The sequence below is a fragment of the Coturnix japonica genome, chromosome 4 (assembly GCF_001577835.2).
Source record: "Coturnix japonica isolate 7356 chromosome 4, Coturnix japonica 2.1, whole genome shotgun sequence".
Lineage (NCBI taxonomy): Eukaryota > Metazoa > Chordata > Aves > Galliformes > Phasianidae > Coturnix > Coturnix japonica.
This window is the reverse complement of record NC_029519.1, coordinates 30,860,796-30,886,875: the sequence shown is the minus strand read 5'-3', so window position 1 is coordinate 30,886,875 and position 26,080 is coordinate 30,860,796. Positions and strand designations below refer to the sequence as shown.

Sequence of the window (26,080 nt, the reverse complement as noted above, 5' to 3'; positions counted from 1 at the left end):
AGTGTTTCCCAGACTATGAAATCCCCACCGGGTCAGCTATAAAGCAGCCCAGCAGTGGCTCGGGGGCAGTGAGGATGCAGGCGCTGCAGGCAGCACTGGCCCTGGGCCTGCTGCTGGGCAGCCTGCTGCCAGGGGATGGTGAGTGAGAGACCTGAGGGACCCTAGGTGGGGGCAGTGGGCCCGTGGGCTTCTCTGAGCTTTCTGCTTCGGGCTCTCTCTGAAAAGATTCATCTTTTCTTTCAAGCTGAAGGGGTGGGATTTGCTTGACATCTTCAGGCTGCGTCTCTTCATAGACCCTGTGAAGCTTGGTGGGTGGGCAGCACATGGTTCAGTTCTGAGAATGTCTTCCAAACTCCTGCTGTATATATGAATTGAAATACTTGGAGCTGCTTCCGAAGGGATTGTCCCTGCACCTGCTAACATGTGCTGCTGTGTGCGCTGCTAACGCCTGCATGCATCCCTTTTGGGCTGGGATATGGGGAGGGTGGGGGCTGAGCTCCGGCTGTGGGCTGCTGTGATGCAGGTCTGTCGCTGGAGAGCCTGCTGACCAACAAGAGGTGCAAGTGTGTCAAAGTGACTGCCCAGGTCATCGGGCTGGGGCTTATCCTTGCCATCGATGTGACACCGCCGGGTATTCATTGCCGGAGGAAAGAGATCATGTAAGTGACAGTTTGGTACCTGGTTGCTCGCATCCTTTGTGAAGCTGTGTCTCACAAGGCCTGTACTCTCTCAGGGGGTGCTGCCACCTGTTCTAAGGGGGGTTACCTCACAGGGTGGAGGCTGAAGACTCCCAAACCTGTCTATCTCGCAGTGAGGGTTAGGGTGTGCGCTCCCCTGGATGCATACTGGAGCACGGAAGGTGTTGGGTCAGGAAAGCTGTAGGGAGGGGCTGAGCGGGTCTGGTCTCCTCGCAGCCTCACCCTGAAGAGGAACAAGAAGGTGTGTGTGGCCCCTGAGGCGCCCTGGATCCAGCTGCTCATCCACAAGCTGACGCAGATGGATATCACAAAAAAAGAAGCAGCGGCGGTCATGCGGTCACGGCGGGAAGCGGGGAGATGGACACCGCCCCCATAGCAGGACCTGCATCCCTTCCCCAGCACCGCCTGTCCCTCAATCCATCCAGCCTTGGTTCTGGCTGGGGACAGGAGCCTTTCTCCCCCTCCACCCTCCCCAGAACCAGGCTGTCCTGCCAGACCCTGGCGTTGCCCTACATTCTGGTGATTCTGCTGTCCCCCTGCGTGATGCCCACCCAGGGCTCAATTAAACTCTGAATGCTCTGCCCTTGACTCTTTCCATGCGGATTTGTGTGAAAACAATGTTTCCATTGCACGCAGTACCAGGATGGGTTAGATGAGGACTGTGGCACTGCAAAGCCTACAGGCAGGACTGTAGGGTGTTTCTCATGCCTGCTGTCTTTCCTCTGCCCAAAGGACCCAGCGGTTTTGTGCTTCTTTATGTACTTTCCTGCTCAAAAGGAAGAGTCTGAGCAGTGAGTGCTGTGAGAAAGATGTGGTCTGACCTCTGAAAAGATCAGTGCTGGTGGCGGCAGTGCTGCCTCTCAGCTTTGTGAGCATGGGGAAATAGAAGGGAGTGAGGAGATTTCCCAAACACTGGTGGATGTGGTCTCTGAACATCCCTGGTCAGGAACAGCTCTGGATGGTACCTTTGTACCTTCCCTCCTGTGTCCCAGGAGCACCAACAGGAGATAGAGGCTCTTGGGAAAGGCACATTATTCAAAACTGAGTCTTTTCAGTGGGTAGAATCATTTAGTGCAAGTGGAGCTGGCATTCCCTTTTAATAGTGCGTCAATTATTGCAAGTGGGAGATGGGCAAAAAGGATTCCTTACTCTTTGTTCCTGTGGGAAGTGTGGAATAAACTTACTGCTAAGTTTCTGTTCAAGAGTGTTGCTCTTGCAGCTGAGGAGCTGAGGGCTGGTGTCAGGCTTGGGAATGCCTGGAAGACCCACAGTATGTCAATATGGGGCTGGTGGCTCCCAGGGCTGGCACTCAGCCTGAGGGCATGGGGGAACTGAGGGCAACTCCTGGCTTCCAGCACAGCTCCAGGTGGCCAAGTGGCCAGAGGAGCCTCTGCTCTCAGCAACCTCCCAATTCCATTTGCACAAAGCGCAATGGAAATCCCCTTAAAACTTCAGTGTAAGCATGTCCCAGAGTGACACCGCTGCTTCCCAATTCTCCGTGTGCAGTTCCACCTTCTGGGGGGAGGACGCGGCTGTTGCAGAAATGGAGCACAAGAAAGAGGTCCGGCTGAAAAGCACCCAGCCTCCCCAAAGGAGAACTGTGGGCACCTGTGAGTTTATGAATTAAGGGCATCTTTTGCTAACGTGGTGCACACAAACACTTTAATTGCTTGGAAAGGAAACACATGATGCAATAATTAAAAGTTGAAAACAAAGCCAAAGTCATGTAACATGTCACTTATAAAGAGAGCCACCGTGATTTCCTTTTTGCTTTGGAACAAAGACAAATACAGACAAATGCAAACTTGGTAAATGCCTACGTTTTAGAAACTGTTCAACAAAGAGGACAAGACCAAGTACCAGAATCACTCCAACCCTCACCCTCACCGGTGAGAGGTTTTCTAAGCTAAATACCTTGTATTATTGCAGGACTGGGGGAAAGGAGGAATCATATCACTTAGCATGCTTTGCCATCAATGATGTACCAAAGTACATGAGCGTTTCTCTGGCTTCCTGTCGATTTTCAGACACGTGTCAAGAAGCTGCTCCTGAAGCCCATCACCCTCCAGTAGCCAAACCTGCAAACTTTCTCAATACCCATCATGGAGTCAAATGACTTTTCTCAGTCCTTAAAAGGTGCTGGTTTTGTCACATTCCTGATGGTGCCATGTTGTCACTTTTCTGGACGTGTCACACCTGTGCCTGTCTACCAGCTGCCTTTTGGCCCAGCTCCATTTCTCAGAGCAGAAAACCTGTGCTCAGTATCTGTGCGAATGCTGTCACAAAAGGAGTTCCCGTGTCACTTAGGGCTGTGCCTGTATCCAAAGCTTTATAATCTCCTTTGAAATTGGTTTTTAACCTTGAAGTGCTTTCTGGGCTGACACTTGGATTAGGGAGGTAGGAAATTAAATGCTTTTCATCAGGTTTTCTTGGGTTTTATGCTGCTTTTGAACACTGAAGGGAGATAAAGGGAGGGTGTGCTACAATACCTTGTACTCGTTAAAAAGAAAAGGATGAGCTGCATAATCCAAGATGCCTTTCCTCATTATGAGATGATGAGATCCAGCTAATAAGAAAATATCTCAGAAAAGTCCAAGCGTCTCTGCACTGAGGGTGCATTTATTTTCCAGCCTCTAGTCTGTATAAAACCCTCTGCAACCAAGCAGTTCAGATCCTTTTCAGGCATGGGAAATCTAACGGCCAAAATCTTCCTCCTTCTGAAGTCAATGTGAGCTTCAGCAGATTCCCATTCCTTTTCCATTCCCTTCCTTCTCCCTTCCTTTCCCTTCCCGTCAATTAGCAGTAACAGAGCACACGGCAGGCTCTTAAGTCTGCACCTACATGCAACACCATCTGCTACACTGGCATGAAGTGAGGAAAGGGATTTTGTGGTTATTGTGAAAAAAACACCCCTGGATCCGTTGCAAAAGAACAACAAGCTGATGCAAAACAGTGAGACACTTCTCATTCCAACACTTTGCTATTGTCTTGAGAGGCCGCAAAGAGGACCTGTCGAGATGGTGAGACAGGCAAAGCATCATTCCTTATGTTCAGTTTTGGCCTTTGGTCTTTATTATCATTACAAGAAAAACATCTGTTAAGAAATGCATAGCAGCCAATAACAGGCAAATGGTAATGAAGCACAAAGCTGAGGTCACCAGGGGATAACTGCTGCTCCCTCTCACACCCAGGTAAGGGTGTGTATCACACTTCTGTGTTCCTTCTCTTGCAAGCCATTGACTTGGTGTGGATAGGATTAAAAAACTCTTTCACACCACCCCACTATACTAAATTTCACACCAAGGGAAGGTTTTGATGTGAGAAGCTTAAAACACCTTGTGGAATATGTAGAGTGCATGACTGGGCTTAAATCTGGCCTTTGACACAAAGGACTGTCAGCCCTGCTCCTACCAGGAGGGTGTCACTACCACACTTGTGTTCTAGGAACCTCTAAAGGGCTTTTAGCCCCCTCCTAGGGAACAAGTGGTGTGAACTTTCCACATCTCCAATGCTTTCTTGCACTTCAAACCCAAGCTAGGTAAGGAAAGCCGGCCCTCAAAAGCCACGCTGATGCACCATGAGAAATCCAGCCCTGTATTTGGGATTTGGGAGCTGCAAGTGCTCAGCACCTTTGTAAACCAGGCCATGGGCTCTGAGTGCATAAGCACAGACTGGGCAGGAGTTTAGGAGTCCCCAAGGCAAAAGTGCAAAGTGGGAGGCCCCAGTGGTCCACAGCACTGGCACAGCTCTGAAGACCACGGAATGGTTCTGAAAAGTCAGTGGCAAAGGCTTCTCAACAGGTTTGGCTCCAAAACTCTGGGCTCTATATTTGGTAAAACACAGGACAGCAAGGGGCTGAGACCAGCAAGGGGCTGAGACCAGCAAGAACCTTTCTGAAGGGGTCTGCAGACTAAAGAAGAGTGGCTTCAAACACACATAGAAAGCTTGTGGATAAAATGAAGTATTTTCTGAATACAGATGCGAGAAACAGGTGGAAAAAGCTTTTATAGAGGACAATGGGAAGAAGAGCTGCTCTCAGAGCCCTTTGTGCCAAACCTGACTTCAATATATGGTACACAAATGTTCACGCACCTTACATCCAAATAAGGAAACCAAAATATTCAGCTGCAATGTACAAAATTCTCTTTTATATATATATATGTATATATATATACACACAAAACCCCATATCTAACAGATTTACCATGTTGAATTTTAAAAAGTTGCTTGTAGAATGGTGCTGGATTTTTTTTCTCTGCTTGCTTTAGGCAGTGCTGCTGCTTAGAAGTTGACATCAGGCACGATATCATTGAAACCCAACCAAGAAAGCAAGGAGCAGGAAGGGGCTGAGGGCTTTTTCCTAAGCACGAGTGGTGTGGGCACTGCAATGTGCACAGTGTCTAAGCATGGGAAACAAGGGTTGGCGATGGAGAGAACTACTTGTTCCCCATTAATGTGATTACACTTAAGGATATTTTGCCCTCTATTACTTCCCTCCCTCTCCCCAGTAACATAACATACCCTGCAAGGCCCTGTTAGCCTCCATCTGGGTCAAAAGAAAATGAGTGTCACCATCTGGGTGCTGCAGATGAGCACAAAACAGATCTCATCCCACGCACGAGGCTGGCGGCTGATGGCTCCGCGCTCCTTCTCGTCTCAGGGCAGAGCTCTATGAAGAGCAGCAGTTCTGCTCGGCTGGAAAAAAGCACAACCCCTTACTGCTCCTTTTGTAGGAAAGGGAGAGAAACCAGGGGAAAAGAGGGAGGGAGTCAGAGATGTGCGAGGCGGGTAAACATGCCCCTGGTTATGTGCATCGACTGAAACAAAAACAGAGTTCTGAAGAGATATTTTAAAATCCAGAGGTTTTGTGCAATATCTGTTTAAACAGCGTTTTAAAAATCACACAGCGTAATGGACGTTCTGAAGTGCATTTTGAAGCAGAGAAAATCCAATTGAACACCTTCCTGCAACAGAACGTTTCAGTCACTTATAAACCCAAAGGAAGTACAACGTAGCGGTTTACAATGTTTACCAGGTGCTTTTGTATCACCCCCACCCTCTCCCACCCTGATATTACAAAAGATTGTTGCCGTTTTTTCTTTTTATTAATAAACGGGCTCCTCTGCAGTTCATATACAATCATAGGTGAACTTTAAATTCCATTTTATACAAACATCTCAAAAAATATTGGGAGTGAAGTATGGTGGAACTATTGCTCACGTTGCCAGTAAAACATGCGTGAAGGACAGGAGGAGAATGGTTGTTAGTGCACACCTCCAGAGCAGAGAAACCCCTCCAGGAGAGATACAGTAGTTGATTACAGAAAGGTAATGTCCACAAAATTAAGTTTTTCATGCTATTCTACTTTCCAGTACTATACTCAATTGCCGTCTCAATTTATCCGCGTGGCCAGGTGTTGAACGCTGAGGTATATTACAAAGGAGATACCTGCACCTAGAGGAAAATTCTTCTTTTAGAAAGGGCTTTTTTTTTGGTGCTGCACGAAGCAATTTACATCCATTAATTTCACCCAGCTACAGTCATTTCCAATTTGTATCGGGCAATAGATGACGTCTCCAGTTTTAGGCACTTCTTTTAAAGGGAGCTGTCATTTCACTGAACTCATCTTTGCATTCTGTCCCACTCCTCTCCCGTCCCCCTCAGCAGAAGTCAGGGAATAGAATACTTCTACTCTGGGCCCAATTGATTTTTCCTATGGATAATTTCCTACGTACAAAACAACAAAGGAAACGGAGTATCAAAGAGCAGAGGAACAGCCTGACTTGTCAGTTCTGAGAGACAGAAGATGGCTCCTTAGCATTTAAACTAATTACTGAACGATTTAAATTTGACTTTTAAGTATACGAATGAGACATAAATATAGGCTATCAATCTGTTTAAAAATTGCATTCAGATAATGGAAAAATTTCTCATTTATTAAAAATATCACATTTTGAGACTAGAAACAGTAAAGTGCATGAAAAGTTTAAAATATAAATTCAAGAAAATCTTATAGCAGCAAAAAAGCAGAATAAAGAAAAACTTAAAAACACAGACACAACCTTTTCCTATTCCTGTGCCATTTTTCTTTGAACATTAAGCAGCCGACCAATTATCTTACAGAAAATGACATTAGGTTTAATGCCCCTTGAGGCACGAGGTTTTGAACTGGCCACCAAGAGCATCAAAGGAAAGAAGAAAAAAGGATTTCCAACACATCTCAAGAGCATTAACAGCTGGGAATGAACCAGAAGCTTTTTAATTCAACCCCCGCCAACAACAGAAAAGAAAGATTACTCAAAATGTCTGATGGCTATTTGGCAACTAGGGTCAGGAAATATAATGCAGGGAATGATAACGGCTACCACTCTCTTCCCCCCATGGAAAGGCTGCTTCACACGTGCTATGGAGACAGAAGTGCCATCATTTCCAGCAGCTTATTCCTGTACCCTAAGCTTAACCAGTTCACCCAATGCCTCTCATCTTTGCAAATGACCTTTGGAAAAGGGAACCTAGAGCAGATCTGGAACCTCTCCATTCTCAAAGGCTTGCAATGGCTGGCTTTAAGTGCAAATCCTTTCCAAATCCTGCTTCCAAACTATTCTGCTGGCTTGCCAAAGCAGACACAGCTCTGTCTCACAGAGACTGTTTGGATTCTGAACACCTTACCCAGAAAGAATCGGGCTCTTCAGAGCTCCAAAACAGGGTTACTGTCATGTCTGCCAAGCAAGCACTCCGTCATGGCATGAAATGCTCTCGCATGGATTCCTGTGAGACACAGGTTCATTGGAATCTTTCTGCTAATACGAAATTGCATCAGAAGAATTTAGACCTCAAGTTTTTTTTCACCGATATGAAGCCATCTTTGGTTTTCTAGTGGTAGATAATGGGCAGGGCCACGCTGCTAATAATTTATAGTCAGGCATTAAGTGCTTTCCTAATGTGCAAAACTTATTTTGGACACAGAGCTCAGTCTTCACTTTGGGTTCAAACAGAATTTCTAATGTTCTTCCTACAAAGCAATCACTTCTATCCTTGTTTTTATTTCTAAAAGGTTTTTCTCCTAAAAGGTTGGCTTGTTTTACCATGTCTGGAAAAAGAAATAAAGAAAGCATTACCTTTAAATATGTTAATATGTAAGTTTTTAATCTCATTTGTCCATTTCTAAGTGCAGCTTCCTACTGAAAAGAAAAAGCTTGCCAGTTTAAAAAAAAAAAAAATTAAATTAAAAACCTGGAAAGGGAATAATACTTTGGTTCCAGCCCTAGTGCCAAATGATACCAGTATGCACCAAAATGTGCAAAATCTCATATCAAACACATAAGGAAAGGAGCTTGAAGAAGCAGCTTAAGGTTGGCCATACTTCACTCCTATATACTTTGATTTACAACTGTACAGGTCCATAACAACAGGTCCTTGCCCTCAAAGGGGCAGGGCTCCACTACCTCCTGTTAGGCAAGTGCACACCGTTGACAAGAGGCAGGAGCGGAGGATGGAGTTCGAGTTGTGTTAACAGTGAGAAGTGGTCTGAAGGGATGTGAGGGTGTGGACACCCAGTGATGTTGTTCTCAACCAGCCACTGAGGGTCCAAAGGCCCCAGGACACCAAGCACGTCCATGTGAGTGTTGGAATAGAAAATGTAGTCAATCACACCCTAGGGAGAAAGAGAAACATGAAAGTGAGAACAGAACTCAGTTCTGGCAACCTCAACTCAACTGGCTGCTTGCTGTGATTCCCGGGAAGATGCACAGTGCTGCAACTATGGTAAGTGATGCACACACCACTTTGCATTCAAAACGCTGCACCCCTTTTCCTCAAGTCTCTGACCAGAGCCAGGTCAGAAACTTTACAAGCGCCAGCAAGTCAAGGACTTTAGGGTGGTAGGAAAGTGTCCAGCAAGTGTAGGAGCCAGTGATGAAGCACTTATGAGAACAGAGAGAAATGGTCAGAAAATTAAGACATTAAGCATCCTGGAGAGACCAGGTCAATGTCTGCCACTTCAGAAAAATCACTGCTTACTTTGAAATCAAAAGTGTAATTGGTGTAAGGCATCAAGTTGTTTTCATAGGCGCTCTTGAGTTGGAAGCCGTGCGTAATTCTTCCTTCAGAAGCCCCGTTCTTTCCACTGCCGCTGAAGTTCATCAGACACTCATTGTAACGCAATTCCTTGAAGTCCTTGTGGTTATCAGCTACTATGCCGTTGCTTAAGTATTCCACTACACCTGTTTGCAAAAGAAAGGATCCAGGCAGTTGTTTTAGCATAGAAGATTCATGAAATTTTGACCTTGGAATTAATGAAAACATCAACGAGAGACCATATGAAATCAGGAAAAAAAGAGCTTTCCGTTTAAGCTCCAATCGTGCCCACACCTTTCTGACAGGCAGCCACAGAACACAGGCACTCCATCGCTGCTGCTACACTTCTTTTGGGATTACAGTAAAACCAAAGTGTGTGTATTGTAATGTGTATGTGACACAAGGGGTGCCAGGGAGGCAGCATTCATACATATTCCTGTCATTACAGTATCAAACGTCATAATTACTAAAGCAAGTGCATCTTTGTAGGGAACTTCCACGTTACATTGTGAACATACGTCCATCCTACTTATTATTGCTCCTCAAGGCATTGGTTTTTATTTAAGAATTTATTTAAGATACATTTGTGCTTCTCTGTCCATCTTTTGAGGCACGACTAACTTCTCTAGAGAGTACAACAGATCGTGAAAAGCAAGTTACACAGCTGGAGGGCCTGCATTTTCTTCATTCAAATTTTGGAAGACAGCTGTTAGTAAGAAAGCTTTCCTCAACACCTCCCCAGGGCGGCACTGAGGGTACCCAGCGGAAAAAAGGGAATCTAAAAAGGTTAAGTTAAAAATTAAGATGCAGTAATCGGCCTTACCTGAATCAGGCAATGAGTTAAGATCCGCACAAAGCACCAGGGGAATAGAATTAGGATCTGCCGTTGGGCTACCAGGCCTGCTTGAGGCTTTCTCAAGGATATTTTTCAGTTCTGAGACAAACATCATAGTCTGAATGAGTTTCACATCTGAGTATTCGGGGTCCCAGTGCATGTGGGCATTGGCCACAATGAGCAGCTGTTTGTCCACATGAAGAGATTTAATACCTAGACAGAGAAACACACTTATTTTCAGTGACAAGGCTGACTGTGTGAACACAGCAGATTTCTCCCCCATTACGATCAGGGTCTAACTACTAAGGACTTGAAGGTACACAGGCCAGGAGATGGATATACTTTCATTGCTGAGAAAAAAAGCGTTACTTGAACCATTGTTACTTTACACTACTTTATCAAAACTCCCCTATACAAGAAATACATAATCAACATAATCCAATAGAATTACAGCTGTATTCCCTCTTTACTGCTTTTCTTAATGCCCTCTCAATGTTCTCCCTTTCTCTTCATTTCCACATCTCTAGGACAGACTTTCTCAATAGCATTTCCCAGTGTGCAGTCACTAAGGAGCATTATGAATTTCACAGTGAAGGTGGTCATCACTTGACTTTTAATCACGCATCTCTATTCAGTTTTTACACAACATGAGAGTTTCCTGACTCTTGCGTGGAAAATTGTTCCCTTGGGGAAAATTTGACCCTGCTTAAATAAATGCAGCATGAACCTGTTTGAAAACACTACAGCTGCTGTTACCATTTATCTGAGAAACAATACTCTGAAAGGTGTGGCATAAACTTATAGGCAGCTTCTTGCTGTCCTGCAGTCTGGACATCCCGCTCCTTTGAAAAGTATGTATTAGAAAGCAGTGATCAAAAAGCAGACGTACAGACAGAGCAGGATGGCAGTTCTAAGCATCCTGAAATCTGATCTGCATCTGATCAAACATAATGAAAGTGTGACAGCCAGTCAATCAAGTGGCATCAAAAGATACCTGATAACATCACTCTTCCACATCAGTACCTCAGCACTGCCATGTAATCACCAGGGGAGGATGGAAGAATTCAGTCAAGGGAAAAAATTAGACTTGAAAATAAAAGTTGAGCAGTAGCAACAACTAGTGGTAGGAGTGTAGGTATGCCAACACAGTGGCCCTGAAAAAGCCTAACTTGCCAAGCAGAATTTAGTATTCTAACTAAACAAAGACAAAAGCTTGAAAGGAGAAAGCTGAATGCTGGGCATCTGGATGAAAGGACAACTAAGAGAGGAAATCACATCACCTGTGTCCTGTCTGAGCCACCACCTTTCTCAAATTAGCACAGTGAGCAGTGTTCGCTTGTTTGCCAACGTTTGGTGACCTCAGCCAATGGCAATAATATCACATGCATTACCTAAGGAGTAGGTCATGCCTTCAGGTGAAACTGAGAGTCAGTCTATGAGATAACCATGCTCACACTTACTTGCTCCAAATAATTCTTTGTGCACTTCCAACACCACAGCAACACCGATGTTGTCTTTCGTCATCACTCTATTTAACATAGCTTCTGAACCTTCAGAGTTTGCCATTGCCACCTGGTTGAACTCCACTGTATGCTTCTGCACCAGTGAAAATCTAATTAAACAAACAGAATCACATGTGAACATGTGTGACATACAGCTGTGTGGAAGACCACAGCCAAGGACAAAGCCGACAAGAACAGGATAAGGCACTTTCCTTTTGTTCTCTCATTTCCTAGAGCAGAAACAATTGTAAGAATTATTCCTCCAGCCAAGTAAGGGCTGCCTGTCTGGCAAGTAAAGTACTCTCCTGGAAGATGAGATATCTGAGGTTTAGGAAATGTCTACTTGTTTCCATGCCGCGTTCTGAGAGGACTATTTAAGGCAATGTACAGAGGTTATTGTACCACCTCCGGAGTGTTCTAGGCAAAAAAATGATAATTAAAGGCTTGGTTTTGCTTTGGGCACATGTATCATTAGAAAACAGTTTATTTCTAAAACCTAGCCATCACCATCAGTTTTGTTCATTCCTTTCCAGCCTTAGGATGCTTCAAAGTGCCTCGCTTCAGAACAAACTGAAAGCTACCTATCGAAAGGAACTTTTTTTTTTGTTTCTGTCCTCTAACAAAATAATGGCAAAGAAATATAATATTCCCTCTGTTCTGAGGGAATATTCAGAAGGATGCCCGGTGTGGTACAGCAGAGATGTGGCTCTATGGAGAGTTCACACAAACAAGAAGTGTGAATAGTGTGAATGCCATCACCTCTCCTGCCTCCCCAAAAGTCTGATGCTTTTAGTGTGGTGTGACTTTATACAGGAGGTGTTCAATAATGAGCCCACATTACAGCAGAGTATTCAGTGATTCTGTGGCAGTGATACACCTTTTAATACCAGAAGATTAAACCAGATTAAAGACCTTTAAAAGACCTAAGGACCAGCTTCTGGATAGGGAGCTAGGAGATATGGTTTAGGGGTTTTCTGTAAGTATGGTAAAGGAAATGGTTGGACTAGATGATCTTATAGGTCCTTTCCAACCTTGTGATTCTATGATTCTATGATTCTTTAAACATTAATCTTAGAGGGAGGAAACTTGTTAAGCAAGGCAGAATTTGTAAAGAAGGTGAGGCATTTATTATATCAGCCAACAAATATACATGTGAAACATACATGTTTTCACTCATACTACCTTCCCTTTAACTTTCATGTTCCTTAAGATACAGCTTTGTTCACAGTGTGGGGGAAAAAAAATAAGGGGAAGGCCTGCTGCAAATAGTCAGGGCAGCAAAAGGAGAAGGAGGATCTTTCTTTGTACTGAACTTTATCTTCTGTTTTATGCACACTGAGAGGAGACCTTGAGACCTAAATTAAACTACTTCTGACGTATTTAAGAAGAGCTGCTTCTTACTTTTCAGTTTTGAAGAATATTGCACAGCCATCCACATGCTTCTTCTCCTGCTCAGACATGATTTTGGCACGTGACTTTGGAGAAAAGAATCCATCGTATCCTCGTTCTTTCAAGGCTGGCAGAAAAAGAGTGAAGTATTGCTCTGTTTCCACTTCCTAAAATTGAACACAAATACTGCATGTTAACAAAGTCAAGTAAACCTTTCCAATGTGACAGCTAGTGCTTGTCTTGCCTTGCAATCAGAAGCCCTTACCAAAGTCAAAAGCTTCTGTTTGCCCAAGTCATGTCACTTCTTCAACTAATGGCCTAATGGAATCAGATGTGCCTTCCTGGATATCCTGGAATCCCCTTGAAAGGGAAAGTGCCAGGTGTACTTTGATGAGCAACAGATTACTTTGCTGCTTTTGAGAGATGAATGTGGGTACTGTCCTAGATTAAAACTTTGTGCAGGATGACAGGTATCGGCAGCAGTTCATATTTAACTTTGGGAGCTCTATCACAGCAGGGTCTCTCCCTGTTCTGTAACAACACATTTTCTTTGTAATAACTTCTGATCTCCAAGAGCACTCTCTTGAGGTTTCTGCACAGAGATAAATAATCTTTTCTTGTGCATGATTTTTACTCATACAGACCTTGCTTAGAAAACAAACTGTCAGTTTAAAGGCAGAAGTATTCAATTACTCTGCACACTGACAATGGATTTTTTGTAATAGCAGTATACATGTACCAATCACAACTGATATTTAACTTTGACATGCCAGTTCTCGTTTCCTAGTGAGATCATTTTTGAGATGCTAACTTCCATACCGAACAGAAATTGCAGCATTTTCTATTTCTAATGAAAAACATTTTCCAGTTACCTGTAGACTAATGATATCTGCATCGCAGTTGACGATTTCTTCCATGATTCCCTTTTTTCTGTACTCCCAGTTCAGCGCCCAAGATGGGCAGTAGCCATAGAGCTGCCGGGTGGCGTATTTATCACACAACACATTGTAACACATAACTGTGAATGAGGCTAGAAGGAAACAAAGAGATGGAAATATCACCAACCTCTGAAGGCAGCAAATGCTGAACTTGCAGAGTGAAAACACTCAATCTTGTACAGTTTATTCTGAACGTACATGGGCTTATTCCACTGAGTTTCATGAACAGGACTAACAAAGACCCAGCTGAGCCAGCAGTTATAAGGCTAAACTCTTCCTAACTGCCAAAATGAGACTGCTTAATACACACAGCAAAGCAATGCAATCCCATTTTGCAGTGAAATCTTTATTTCTTTGGGAATGAGGGAAGGCAGCAATTAGGAACCATCTCTCTGGATTTGGGGGTTGGAGATGGAAAGGAGCAGCCATTTGTGCCCTGGGTGAGGGTGAGGAAAAGAAAGAGAAATGAAGTAATGAATGAGCAAGCACTTTCTATATTATTTGGGGACATTAAAGAAGAAAAGAGAGAAGTCTGTATGCAGCTGATAATTCAAACTGAAACACACTTCTTTAACATACAAAGTTCTCAGCTCTCCTTAATTTTTCAACAAGACTGCTCATCTTTGCAGAAAAAGAAGTGAGGTTTTATTGTGAGGTAACCTCACAGCTGCATTTTTTGTGCTTGTAGTCGAATAAGATCACTGCTCAGTTGTTTCAACTTTATACAACTGATTTCATGCAATTCACAGCCAATTGGCTTACTGTAGTTTTTGTCATGAAATATCCCACAGCTCACTCAGCTGATGTGGTGCTGTCTAATGGCTTCTAAATTGTGTTTCTCCTAAGGAAGCTGGATTAAAAACTGCAGTGAGATGCTGGAAATGCAGAACTTAATGTAGTGGTGGCTTACGAGGCTTTTGGTACCTCTCCCCTTTCTTACTATGTTTTGTTTCTTCTGATTTGTTGTTCTTTAACTTAACAAAGGGACAGATGATCTTACCTATGGTGTCACCCTCCCTAACGCCCTACTGAGTTATGTTCGGGTTTCTAAAACGGAAAAAAAAATGCAGAGGATTTCCACATCGCCATTGCTGATTATTAACCTGATCTTCTGCAATAACAACAGTAGCGTTTTTGTTCTTTACAAAAGCTCTTGGATGCTTCTTGAGGGTTACAGTCAAGACTACAGGGGAAGAGGCACCGGATTTGTAGACTGAAGATTGCCTCGTGAACTTCCTCAACTTCAACAACAGAGGGCGATACACTAACTTCACTAACACTCCTCCTGCTCCTTGTCCTGTGGACCAACTTCTCCAAGTCTCCTCCTAGTCTGCCTAACACAAAGAAATGGACCAGCATTCCATCTGAATTACAGCAATGGTACTTACAGCACAAACATGTGTTAATTATTTAATATGAATTAAAGCAAATCGCTCTCTTACATCTGATCCATGTAAGACAGAAGACGGCTTTGAAAAAAGAAGCCAAAGAAAAGTTCTTCAGCACGTCGCTGTTTGAACATAGGGAAAAGAACCATGGTTTTACCTGAGGGCAGAATTTGGTCTCGTTCTTTCAAAGTAATCCATGGCCTTGGAGGCAGCTGCTCTGGATGAACTAAAAATAAAAGCAAGACAAAGAAGCAACCATTAACTCAGCTGCAAATTCTAAATCAAACTGATGAATGAACAATAATGTCCCATACTGTACTTTGCAACACCAATTTCCCATGTCTTTTTAAGCTCCATGAAAGATGAGGATATACACGTGCACCTTGAAAATATTATTGAGGAAGAAGGGGTAAACCTTGTAGTTGTTTTGACATCCTATACTCCCCTCTCTGAGAACTCTGCTGTACATACATCATTCCTGCAATGCATACTCTCCATTTACAAAGCCAGAGACTGCCATGAGTTGGCATAAAACAAGTGCCACCTCAAACCACAGCCATTTTACAACACTGTAAAGCTCAGCTGGGAGCTGATCCCAAAACCATTTAAAATTCCATCTGTGGAAACTTACATCAGAGACAGAAGTTTGTTTTGTTTTACCACATGAGAGACAAAGTGGCAAAACAGAAAACTGTTTGGTTACATGGTTACAGAGCCATGGCACAGGTACTGGATATTCTTAATCAGAATCTTGTTTCTATGTTTGACATTCTGCTTCTGTTTGCATTCTAATTTCTAGTATCGAAATGGCTTTAGCGAGGAAGACTTTGTGGTAACTGAAGGGTTTCAAACCTCAGTGATAACAACTGGCTGGGCAACCGGTGAAAAGCTTAGACAGTATCTATGTACTTCTTCCTCCATGTGTGTGTGTGTGTGTGTATGAGTAGAAGTGCTTAACAAAAACACAGAAGCAGTAAGAAAATGTTCTCCCCTCTGTGGTTCACCCTTCTTGTTTTAGTGGCAAATACTGTCAGACATGCATGCTCTTAAAACATTTCTGTCAATCAAGATCTGTAGGTCTGTCACCTGCTAGATTGTCAAGCATGTAGTTCAGTAGCTTTCGAGTTCCATCTGGATCTTGGTAGAGGCTGAGAATATCTTGTGATAAAGGATTGCCTGCCAACAACACAGAACAACTGGGTGATTAGCTGCCTGATTTTCCTGAGGCTTTCCAATAAAAGAAAATCTCCCGTAATGAGAACAGACAAATTGACCCAGAAGGAATTTAGATTGCTTAGCTTGTAACTCTTGAATACCACAGTAACAGATGCCATAGAGATAGCTTGCATGCAAGACTTTCTTCTTTTGATTCACCTCAATCAATAAACAAAGTAAGTTATGGGGTTTGTCTACCCATTTACAGATTTAAAACAGGTTCATACTGCACCTTAATATCATTAAAAAAAGCATTATTTTCCAAACTGGTCGGTCATTGCTGCTTAATATGTGAAACTGTAAGAAAATGTTGAGGTAATGCAGGAAGCTTCTGAGCACAACTCCCTCAGTAAGTCAAGAGCACTCTGAGAAATATTTAACTGTGAAGAGCTCGCTCACCTTTTAAACCCAGGGTTTGTAGCTGGAAGAGCCGTCCAAGTTCATAAGGCAAAACCCGTAATAGATTGTTATTTAAAAGCAATTCCCTGCAACAAAGCAAAAAACACTTTTGATGAGTGTCACTCTGGGAGATAACTCTTACAGCACGATGCTGCTCATCTTCAAAGGTGGCACTTTTCACCCTGAATTTTTTGTGCTATGCAAAGACATGCAAATCCTCGAAGCACAACTGAAATACATCAGGAAAACAAAACGAAGCAAAACAAAACAAAGCGAAAGAAAAAGCCCAACCACAACCAACCTGCACAGTAAAATCAGACACTAGTTAAACAGTGGGCAATCACAAAGTCTCAAAGTGAGAATGTTTCAGAGCAGAATGCTACCCAGCTTATGGTTAGCTATCTGTAGGGATCAGGAAAACAGGATCATACAACCAGGATTAATTGTTAGAATTGAACATTTGTATCAACCTTGATTTTTCTCAGGTTTTAAATCCAAGAATAGAGTTAGGAAACAAGAATGAATCCAACTAAAATAATCTCTAATCTCAGAATACAGACTTTTTTTTTGGAAATTCAACCCAAATGCTTCCTCTTACCTGAGAGACACCATGTTTCCTAGTTCTGCTGGTAAACTTCTGAGTTTGTTGGATGACAGGTCCAGATACACCAGATTATGAAGCTTGGCAATATCAGGTGGAATGCGAGTAAGATTATTGTCATTGAGGTGTAGAGCAGTCAAGTGCGTCAGTGACCAAAGCGACGTACTTAAGCTCCGCACTCTACCTAAAAAAGAAAACCAAGCACCTCCTCAGTCAGCTTTACTCCCTCCAACCATCACAACCCACGTGTGACATGCATCTTATCCACAAGCAGCTCCTAAACAATTCCCTGACCCTCCCGGTTAAGAGAGCAGAGACAGAGACAGAGGTCTGGGACATCAACGTGCTGCTAAGACCGCACATCCAGTCTGTTTGTGTTTCACATGAAAGCTTGAAGGCAATCTGGCAAGTTAATTAATAATTCTTTTCAATGTAGAAAAACCGTTCTCACTGCAGGACCCCCTACCTGAGAGTGGCCGATGCAGCCCTTGGGCTGTGAAGCTCTTAAATTTGCCAAACCAAAATTCAAACGCAAACCAACTCACCCGAGATCTCTAATTCAGCCCAGTGAGACTTCTTTCCATTGGCTACCTCTTCTGCTGACATGATGGTGTAAATTCGGCGAGGATCGGGAGGATCATATTTTTCCTTTGGCATCACTGTTAGTCTGAAAGACATTGATAACCGTGACTGCCTGAATGTTATCACCAGCCAAACAGCTCAGGGCATGGAGCTCAGCAGGTGCTCAGACCCATGCAGAACATGGACTTGTAATGGAAAAAGGCATTTTCCCTGAAGAATCTGGTTTTCTACAGTGTTCCCTCGTACACTTCCAAAGCAGAATTTCTGGATTTTTAGTTTATACCCTAGACCAAAGCATGACCTCCATCATCACTGAGTTACTTGCTGTGAGCAGAACATGCAGACAAGGTGATGGCATTTCACTCATCCATCTGAGCAGACTTCTCCCTCACTTCATTTTCACAGGAAATAACAACTGCATTTTTACAGCAATTGCTTTCAACATGCAAAATCCTCCTTTTCCATTCACTTACAGAAAACTTGAAGTTTGAAGGGGAATTAGCTCTTATTTTTTCCCATCAACCATCTAGCTTTTCTGCTCTATGCTCTTCTAAGCTCACTATCAATCAAGACCTTTTTACTCCTAGAAGCTGGGAAGATCTAAAGTAAGTTTGGGTACAATTCCCTTTCTCAGTGATACAAACAGAGCTTCATCCCAATCCAAAACTTGAACTATCCAGGTACTTGTGCCCGCAGGGTAAGCCTGCACACACACATCCAAATGATCTCACTTTCCAGATTCTTGGCATAAGAACTCAAAAGCTGTGCACTTTATGGATGACAAACAGAGGTTCCCCTTCATACCTCATCAGACCATTGCACTAAGAATTCTTAGGGAGAGAGGATCTGTTTGGTTTAAAAACACAAGATTAGCTGACTTCTGTGTTCACCACTTCTCACCCCCCGCTCCTCCTCCCCAGACACACAAAACACACAAACCTCAATCTTACACCAATCCAAAGCAGCTGCTATCCAGAATGCATTTTTTTCCTCATACATGTCTCTTTTACAATGGATTCCAATAGCTGTGAATAATTTAAAATAACAATAACTGGTTTGGTTTGCTGAACTGACAAGACAGAAACCTATGAAGAATTTGAGGAAACTCATCCAAGGTTTCTTCAGCTCATCCAACTGCCGAAACACAAAAATCTGAGCTTATAAACAGGAGGGAGACTGACTTCTTTATACAGGCAGATAGTGATAGAACAAGTCAAAATGGTTTTAAACTAATAGAGGGCAGGTTCAGGTTAGGTGTTAGGAGGAAATCCTTTACTCAGAGGGCAGTGAGGCAGCAGCACGGCTGCCCATAGAAGCTGTGCTGCCCCATCCCTGGAGGTGCTCCATGCCAGATGGGGCCCTGGGCAGCTGAACTGGGGGGTAGCCCAGCCCATGGTACAGTGTAGGGGCTGGGTGGGCTTTCAGTTCCCTTCTAATGCACTCATCTTTTCTGTGAGCTGAGCTTAAAGCACTGCTGTTTTTCCAACCAGGAAAGATCCCTGGCATTCCACAGAGAGAGAAGAGCTGCCCTTCTTGAGAGGTCCCAGTTAAAGGTCTATGTCTTCGCCCTCCAATGACCATGCAAGGGAATCCCATTCATGCTGAATTCAGACTGTCTGTTTCCAGGGACAGACAGAAGGCACAGACAGAAGTGCTAATCATAGTGGCTTGCTATTTACAGGTGAAGTCAGATGGCACAAGAGCTGTGGTGTAAGAGGATTCTTTGCTCACGCTGCTCAGCTGTAGCAATGCAGTTTGAGGAGATGAATGAAACAGATTAGAATCAGACCTGAAAGGCTTAAATCCCCAAATCAGAAGCAGCACTGCCCAGTACAGCCGCAGGTACAGGCTGTGCTTTGGTAGTCCTAAATTTCCAGTTCTTCTTCTCACAGGATTTATTTTCACTGTTAAACACATGGATGCACGGAAGCCCTTGGCCTCACAAAGGGATTTGACAGGATATATGCCCAGAGCAGGATCGCAGCCCTAACGATTCAGGAACTGCACAAAAGAGAGCAAATCCATCCACGCCAAAAAGCAGCCAGCTGGTTTTGCAGTGGGTAACGCCGTGTCACTGTCACAGGATTACCCGCAAGGATCCTTTAACAGAAAATGAGATTTCATTACCTGGCAGCATGTATTTCATCCGTAAGGCACAGTATGGATTATAAGGGGGGGAACCGAAAGGCTCTGCGGTGAAAATCAAGTGGAATACCAACAAAGGATTAAGGGCTTATGGTAAGAGAGAGCTTTTGGGAACTATAAGTCTTAATCATCAAACATTTGAATTGAACCAGGACGGGTCCTCATTCTGCTTCTTAATCTGCTGCCTCTGAAACCCAGCTCTTCTTCTCCCACGTCTGGCCCTGGGACAGCTGCAGCATCACAAACTTTGCTTCTGAACGGCACTTGAGTGAATGCTCTATGGGATGGGCTGTGCTTGCCTTCGCATTCCCGTTTGCTTCAGCATAATGTTATAGCAATAGCAGACCCAGAGAGATGGAAATCTCAGTATCTGCACACGGAATACACCCACCCGCCCTGCCGCACACTGCTGGCCAAAGGTTTGGACACGGCTGCTTCCTATGAGCTTCAAGGCACCTTGCCAGTTAAAAAGGCAAGCAGGGAATGATTTGTATTGAATGAATTGTTTGCTTGCCGTTTCATCATTAGCCAGACACAGATGGCCGGCAGCTTGGGTAGGCTGGGTCCAGCTGTGGGACCTTGCTGTCATAAGCATTGAATCACAGCCTGTAAGTGGCTTGGGGCCTGCCCCAGCTGCCGAGCAGCCCCACTGCTGGGTCACAGATAGGCTCGGGCTGGAAGGGATCTAAAGATCATATAGTTCCAACTCCACCACTGTGGGCAAGGCTGCCACCCACCACACGGGGCTGCCCAGAGCCTCTTCCAGCCAGGAAATGGACATCCACAGGTTCTCTGGACAGCCTGTGCCAGTTCCTCAGCATCCTCTGAGTAAGGGGTTTTCCTCCTAACATCTAACCTATATCTCCCCTCTTCTAGTTGAAAACCATTTCCCTTTGTCCTATTGCTATCTAAGCAAGTAAAAAGTCAGTTTCCCTCCTGTTTTTAAGCTCCCTAAAGTAGTCCCCCAGCTCCATTCCTCTCCACCAGGCAGAAGTCAAACAAACACGCCAGGGCCCTCACGGCAAGGCTGGCTGACTCACTCCATGAGCAACCATACCTGCCCGTGGGCCAGGAGGTGACCACCAGTGGGGTGACATCTCCAGAGATCTTTGGGAGTACTGCTTCCTCTGGGGAAGGGAACCCAATTCAATTATGTTGAAATATCGCTTGTTATGAGAACAGCTCTGCCAATTTAAAGCAATTTGTGGCAGTCGGAGGCCCTCCAATGAAATGAGCCCTGAACTGCGAGTCAAACGCCACGCACATTTTTCAGATGTTAGTCACTGTAATGTTATTCTGAAATAGTTGTGAGTCAAATGAGGATCAATATGATTTCCACAGTTACAGGAAAGGGAAAACAAACCTAAATCAAATACGCTTGTTTCTTCGGCATAATAGCAACACGAAGCTGGACTTGAAAGCCACTGCATACGGGTTTTTTTGAAGCAAAAATGAATTCTGCCTGGGTTCCCAGCTCCTCTGGTTCCCATCTCCCTCTCTGCTTGTTCTGGAACTAAACCAGTACCAAAAAATCCCCATCTATTTTTGCTCAGCCTTCAGGGAGCGAGACCAAGTTCCTTGCATCATTTAACCCCAAAACTGGATGAGCATCAGCGTCATCAAAAGGATAAAGTGGGACGGAAGCAGCACAGGTTCAGGACAGCCTGAGCTGTGGGTGAGTTCAGCGAGGCCTTTGCTGAAACTCAGTTAACAGGGCTGTGATAGGAGCAGGATACGTGCACTCTGTTTCTTGTCTTTTGAAGAGGGACAAAAAAAAATCCTCGACTCCTTTTCTTCCTAAGAGATCCCTTGGGAAACTTTTGAAGCTATTAAAGTTTGCTCTCCACTAAAAATCTAACTTTAACAGTATGGCACTAACATTGTGTAAAGAAAATCTGGATCTGAGACCATAGTGCATAGATTATCAACTAAAACAACAACAAAAAAGGCATCACGTAGCAGCAGCAGGGGAGATGTGAAGAGCGTGGTCTGTTGAGGAAGGAAGTGTCAAGCCACCACAGTGCACTGCAGGCTTTCACACTCAGGAGATGTTTTGGGCAACAAACACATCTTCTGTGTGCTTGGAACCTCAAAAAAAATAAGAAGAAACAACAGAAGAGAGCACTGCTCTTCTGTATTGTCTGAGATCTTCTCAAGTTATCCAGGTGCAGAGGCCACGAGATAAGGAAGATGTAGTCAGTGGTATGAATTGCTAAGTGTGACTTCCCCCAGAGAGAAGCTGAAGGCAGCCCTACAAATTGTATCATTTTAAATAAAGTCAGATCTCTTCTTCTGAAGGTAAATACGCCACGTAATGCAGAAGGATTAACATATGTTCACTGGAAAGAGAAACGCCGCAGAAATCTGCCCAGATTATTTGGCATCTGTGCTGCAGGACTTTGAAGCCAGATAGGTCAAAGTCCCTCAGAGCTGTGTGCTGTTCCAAAATAACAACCAGGCCCTTCCCCATGAGTTTAAAAGATGCATTTCTTAAATGATAGTTACTCTAATGTTGTTCCATTTACATTCTTTCGTAACTCGATGCATAAATAAGTCGCCTATATGTAATAAGGGCCGAAATTGAGAAGTAAGTAGAAGAGAGCTGTAACTTCATCCCCTTGCTGCCCTACATTCAGGGCTGCGCTGGTACAACTCAAAACCCTGGCCTCCAGCGGAGTGACATTCCTTGTGATTTTCAGTCTCTGTGTATACATGAGTCAAACTGCCAAAGCATCCTGAAAACTATCCAGCAGACAGCCCTGAATCATCCCGCCTTCCTCTGCACAGGAACAGCTCACTGTCCACTTCCAGATGGTGATCCCTCACCACAATTCAAAACCTTGCTGGCTGACAAGCCCAGGGTGTACATGTGTATGTGTGTGTATATATATGCACAGGCACACATTCTTTTAACACTGGAAAGTTGGATGACAAGCTGGAAAGCAGAGCCTTTTTTTAATCTATGTATTTTGTAAACAGGAATAAGAGGTTGCAAAGTGTACAAAGGAAGGCTGCTGCTCTGTAATAAGCTCACTCCGTTTTCATACAGTGTCAGACAACAGGCTCATCTCCCTAAGGAGAAGGGAAAGTACAGCCAGTACCCACAGAGACAAAAACTGACTTATAGAGCACTTGGAGGTGAAGCTAAAACAAAGTACGGTGATTGCTTAATGGTATGTCATGAGGGTTTAAAACATAACTGAGAGTACAGGTACAGATGTGTTATGTTAAAGTCTATCAGTATGTCCAGTACATACATTAGCAAGAATACATGCAATACATATGTATGTAATCCATACATACATTAGCAAGAAAAACTGTGACAGTCTTTACTTGGATCTGAATTTTCTCCTTGTACAATCCTGCCCGAATAATTCAGCCACCTCCACCAAGAGCTCGGTGAGTGCTGTGAGTCTGTCAGCACAGCTACAGTCTCTCTTCAATTTCTTCTTCCCAGCATTCCAATTGGAAATAGAGACTATTGGCAAAACAAATTAAAATACCTCACTGTGTTTTTTATTGAAAGAGAAATCAGCTTTCTGTTAGACATTTGCCAGAACTGAGGTTCGAAACCATCTCTGCAAGTACAATCAAAGTAAATAAATAGAGGCTACTTGAACACGCATAAATGTCCTACCAACAGGAGGACAGCTGAAAAAAAGTGGAAAAAATCCCAAGGCAAAAGACCAAATCTGAAGTCCAAATTAAATTTAAGTAAGAACAGCAAAGAATTGAAGCTCAGTACCACATGGAGCAACAAACTACGCAGTCCACAAGAGCAACTGAAAAGAAAAACAACTTTATATAAATCTATAAAAATAAATACATGTTTTCCTATCCCTCACTGAAGGAAACTGTTTCTCATGAGACGGCACACTGAGTGCAATACAAAGGGCTCCTCTACATTAATTCAGTAGGACCACGCACCTCCACTCATCAGCGATCTTTTCTTTAGCAGCAGAAGTGGAAAAACATGAAGCCAGGGGAACTTTGGTAACCCTCAGCATTTAATTCTGCCTTGCAAATCTGTAGCAACAGTTACTTTGCTTTCAGCTGTAACCTACAGACAGAACCTCAGCACGGGTTGTGTTTTTAAATGCTTTGTGCTCCAAGTGGGGGTGAGACAGGAGCTTGCTTGTGTAACGCTGTTAGCAAGCTACAGCTGCTTGCTCTTCTCAAATTAGAACATAGTGAAAAATGCAGCAAGGTAATACAGGTGTTTTCTTGAACTGCATCAGTCCTATGAATCTGCAAACAAATTTCTTTTGTGACTGTTAAGATACCTTTGTTACCTCTACCTCCAGCACTTCAACTTGAAACTTGTAGGAAGTCCTTACAGCCATGATGAGCTGGACACTTCACCCAAACTCTCACCTCCACTACATGAACAAAATAGACGTTAGACAGAGAATATTCCAACAAAACAAGCTTCAGAAGCGCCTTCTTTGGCCTTACTCAGAGCTACCGAGGCCTCCTCTGACAGAATTCCTTGAAGGACTGAAGCAAAGCTTTGTCTCACAGCCGACACAATCTTGTACCCACACAAGGAGAGTGCAAAATAAGCAGAAGAATAAATAGTGGGATCTCCATCCTGATGCTGAGAGGATGAGTAGCTGTTCCACCATGCTGTACCCTGCCAGGGGGTGACTTGGTGCTGAGAAGCAGAAGGGAGTGGATGCCTGCTGCCCCTGCCTAGCAGTGTCACCTCTCTTGAAGTCAGCAGGAGCTCCCAGACACCCACCAGCACTGAAACTGGCAGGAGGCATCTTGGTGGGGTAACTGCTGTCCTGGGCTGACAGCTTGGGAAGTGCTGCAGGACTCACCAGGGTGGTGGCAGCTCTGCCAGACACCGCCGGGGTTTCGGACTCACACTCACCCACCCGCTAGCAAACCCCAAAGCGTGGTGACAAGGCCGTGTCAGCAACCAGCACAGCAACAATGCAGTGGAATTTGTCCAAATCTTGCTTCAGTTCTTATTCCATGTGGTTCTTAGATTAGGCTCAGCAAGTGGAGGCTATTCAAGTTCCACAAGCTCTGTTTAACAGGCAATCCTCACTTTGTTCATTAGCAGCTCTGCACCACCCCAGCCACATGGCTTGCTTTGCTTCCAGCACAGATCTGCCTGTGCCCATCAGTGCTTGGCTCTGTTCACGTGGGTCTGCTGCCCATGGGCTGTCAAGCCTCTATAGGCAAGCAAACAAGAAGTACAGCTAGGTGCAATGGTGTTCAGAAACTGCATCCTGCACAGCTTCCTGCCCCCTGCTCATCCCTAGGTGTGACTTGCCTCCATACCCAGCCCAAGTTTGAGCACAGAGAAATTCTTCTGCAGGAGGGAACATAGAACACAGGAGGTACCAGGGCACCTCAGCCTACAGTAACTTCAGTGGCAGTGGGATCCCAGAGGGCTTTGTGTGATTGCTTCAGCAAAAAGCATCAAAGCCAAGAGAAAGTCACAGCAAACCCTGAAAAAAGCATCGAGAGCCAAAAGGAGGAGTGGGGAAGGGGGGGCTAGCAGCATTCTATTCATTTCAGAGCCAACTGGCACTTGATGGAAATGCTAATTGTCCTACTGACATACACCCTGTTCTCCCTTAAATGAAGAAGACAGGCTTTTCTTCAATCACAGGTAACGCAAGAAAATGCAGGTTTCCACCCTTCCTTTTCCTCTGTGTCATGGCTCCCTTTACAAGAACAGCTGACCTGTTTGCTGCAAGGAAGTACTACGCAGCACCAAGTAGTTATTTTAATTTCTGTGTTAACATTTCAGTTCTCATTTACAAAGAAGTTTCTGCCCTATGAGAAATAGCCTGTTACCTCTCTTTGTGGACATGGCTACTTGAGGATCTGCATCCAGCCGCACAGTAAGCAATACCTGCCTTTGTCTGTGGATGCATTTTACACCTACAACTTCAAGCAGAGTTCTCGGGCACCAGTTTACATGCAAACACACGGCAGGTATCTCCTCAAAAGCAAAGCTGTGCTCACCAGGAATGTATGCCTAGATCTGCTACAGGGCAAGAAGACAGTTTCAACAGACAGTCAGTAAATAAATCTCACCAGAAGCCCCCAGAGAGACTATGTTTATTTACAGGAGTATCCTCCACCAGTACAAATCAGTGACCCATTTGCAGTGCTGCCCGGTCCCCTGTAGAGTGCTGGTCTTTTAATGAGATCCAGGACAGAGTGGCTTAAAGGATTAAGGGCTGAAGTCATCAGGAGCTCGGGGAAGGAAGCAGCTGCTGTGACACCCTGATCTGTGGCAAACATCAGCACCAAATGCTGTTCTGGGTGGTGGGCACAGAAGAAAAGCAG

General features: G+C 44.2%; 2 protein-coding genes across 5 annotated transcripts in view; one reads left to right on the top strand and one right to left on the bottom strand.

Annotated features, from left to right (window-relative positions):
- The first annotated feature begins 27 nt into the window (after window positions 1–27).
- Window positions 28–6,440, top strand: LOC107313180 (C-X-C motif chemokine 13-like). The gene is made up of 3 exons (XM_015861199.2): window positions 28–138; window positions 524–659; window positions 915–6,440. Exons 1-3 carry the CDS (start codon window positions 75–77, stop codon window positions 1,072–1,074), a joined length of 360 nt encoding a protein of 119 aa, XP_015716685.2. The 5' UTR covers window positions 28–74; the 3' UTR covers window positions 1,075–6,440.
- CNOT6L (CCR4-NOT transcription complex subunit 6 like) overlaps window positions 4,827–26,080 on the bottom strand; it is a 31,558-nt gene continuing 10,304 nt past the window's right edge. For 3 of the 4 annotated variants that reach the window (XM_015861188.2, XM_015861190.2, XM_032444091.1), the window contains exons 2-12: window positions 17,587–17,708; window positions 17,039–17,225; window positions 16,441–16,526; window positions 15,913–16,002; window positions 14,984–15,052; window positions 13,373–13,530; window positions 12,513–12,667; window positions 11,070–11,221; window positions 9,598–9,822; window positions 8,718–8,920; window positions 8,140–8,352 (exon numbers count right to left, since the gene is read on the bottom strand). In XM_015861188.2, the coding sequence (XP_015716674.1) occupies window positions 8,140–8,352; window positions 8,718–8,920; window positions 9,598–9,822; window positions 11,070–11,221; window positions 12,513–12,667; window positions 13,373–13,530; window positions 14,984–15,052; window positions 15,913–16,002; window positions 16,441–16,526; window positions 17,039–17,225; window positions 17,587–17,698 (1,650 nt within the window). In that variant the 5' untranslated portion in view covers window positions 17,699–17,708. Of the gene's footprint in view, window positions 8,353–8,717; window positions 8,921–9,597; window positions 9,823–11,069; window positions 11,222–12,512; window positions 12,668–13,372; window positions 13,531–14,983; window positions 15,053–15,912; window positions 16,003–16,440; window positions 16,527–17,038; window positions 17,226–17,586; window positions 17,709–26,080 lie in introns of those variants that run through there. The other variant, XM_015861191.2, reaches the window with a different exon arrangement.

Excerpts from the sequence above, each read along its gene's own strand:
- LOC107313180 (XM_015861199.2), top strand. The coding sequence starts at position 75 with ATGCAGGCGCTGCAGGCAGCACTGGCCCTGGGCCTGCTGCTGGGCAGC. Across the intron at positions 139-523 it reads CAGCCTGCTGCCAGGGGATG|GTCTGTCGCTGGAGAGCCTG; the intron begins GTGAGTGAGAGA and ends GCTGTGATGCAG. Across the intron at positions 660-914 it reads TGCCGGAGGAAAGAGATCAT|CCTCACCCTGAAGAGGAACA; the intron begins GTAAGTGACAGT and ends GTCTCCTCGCAG.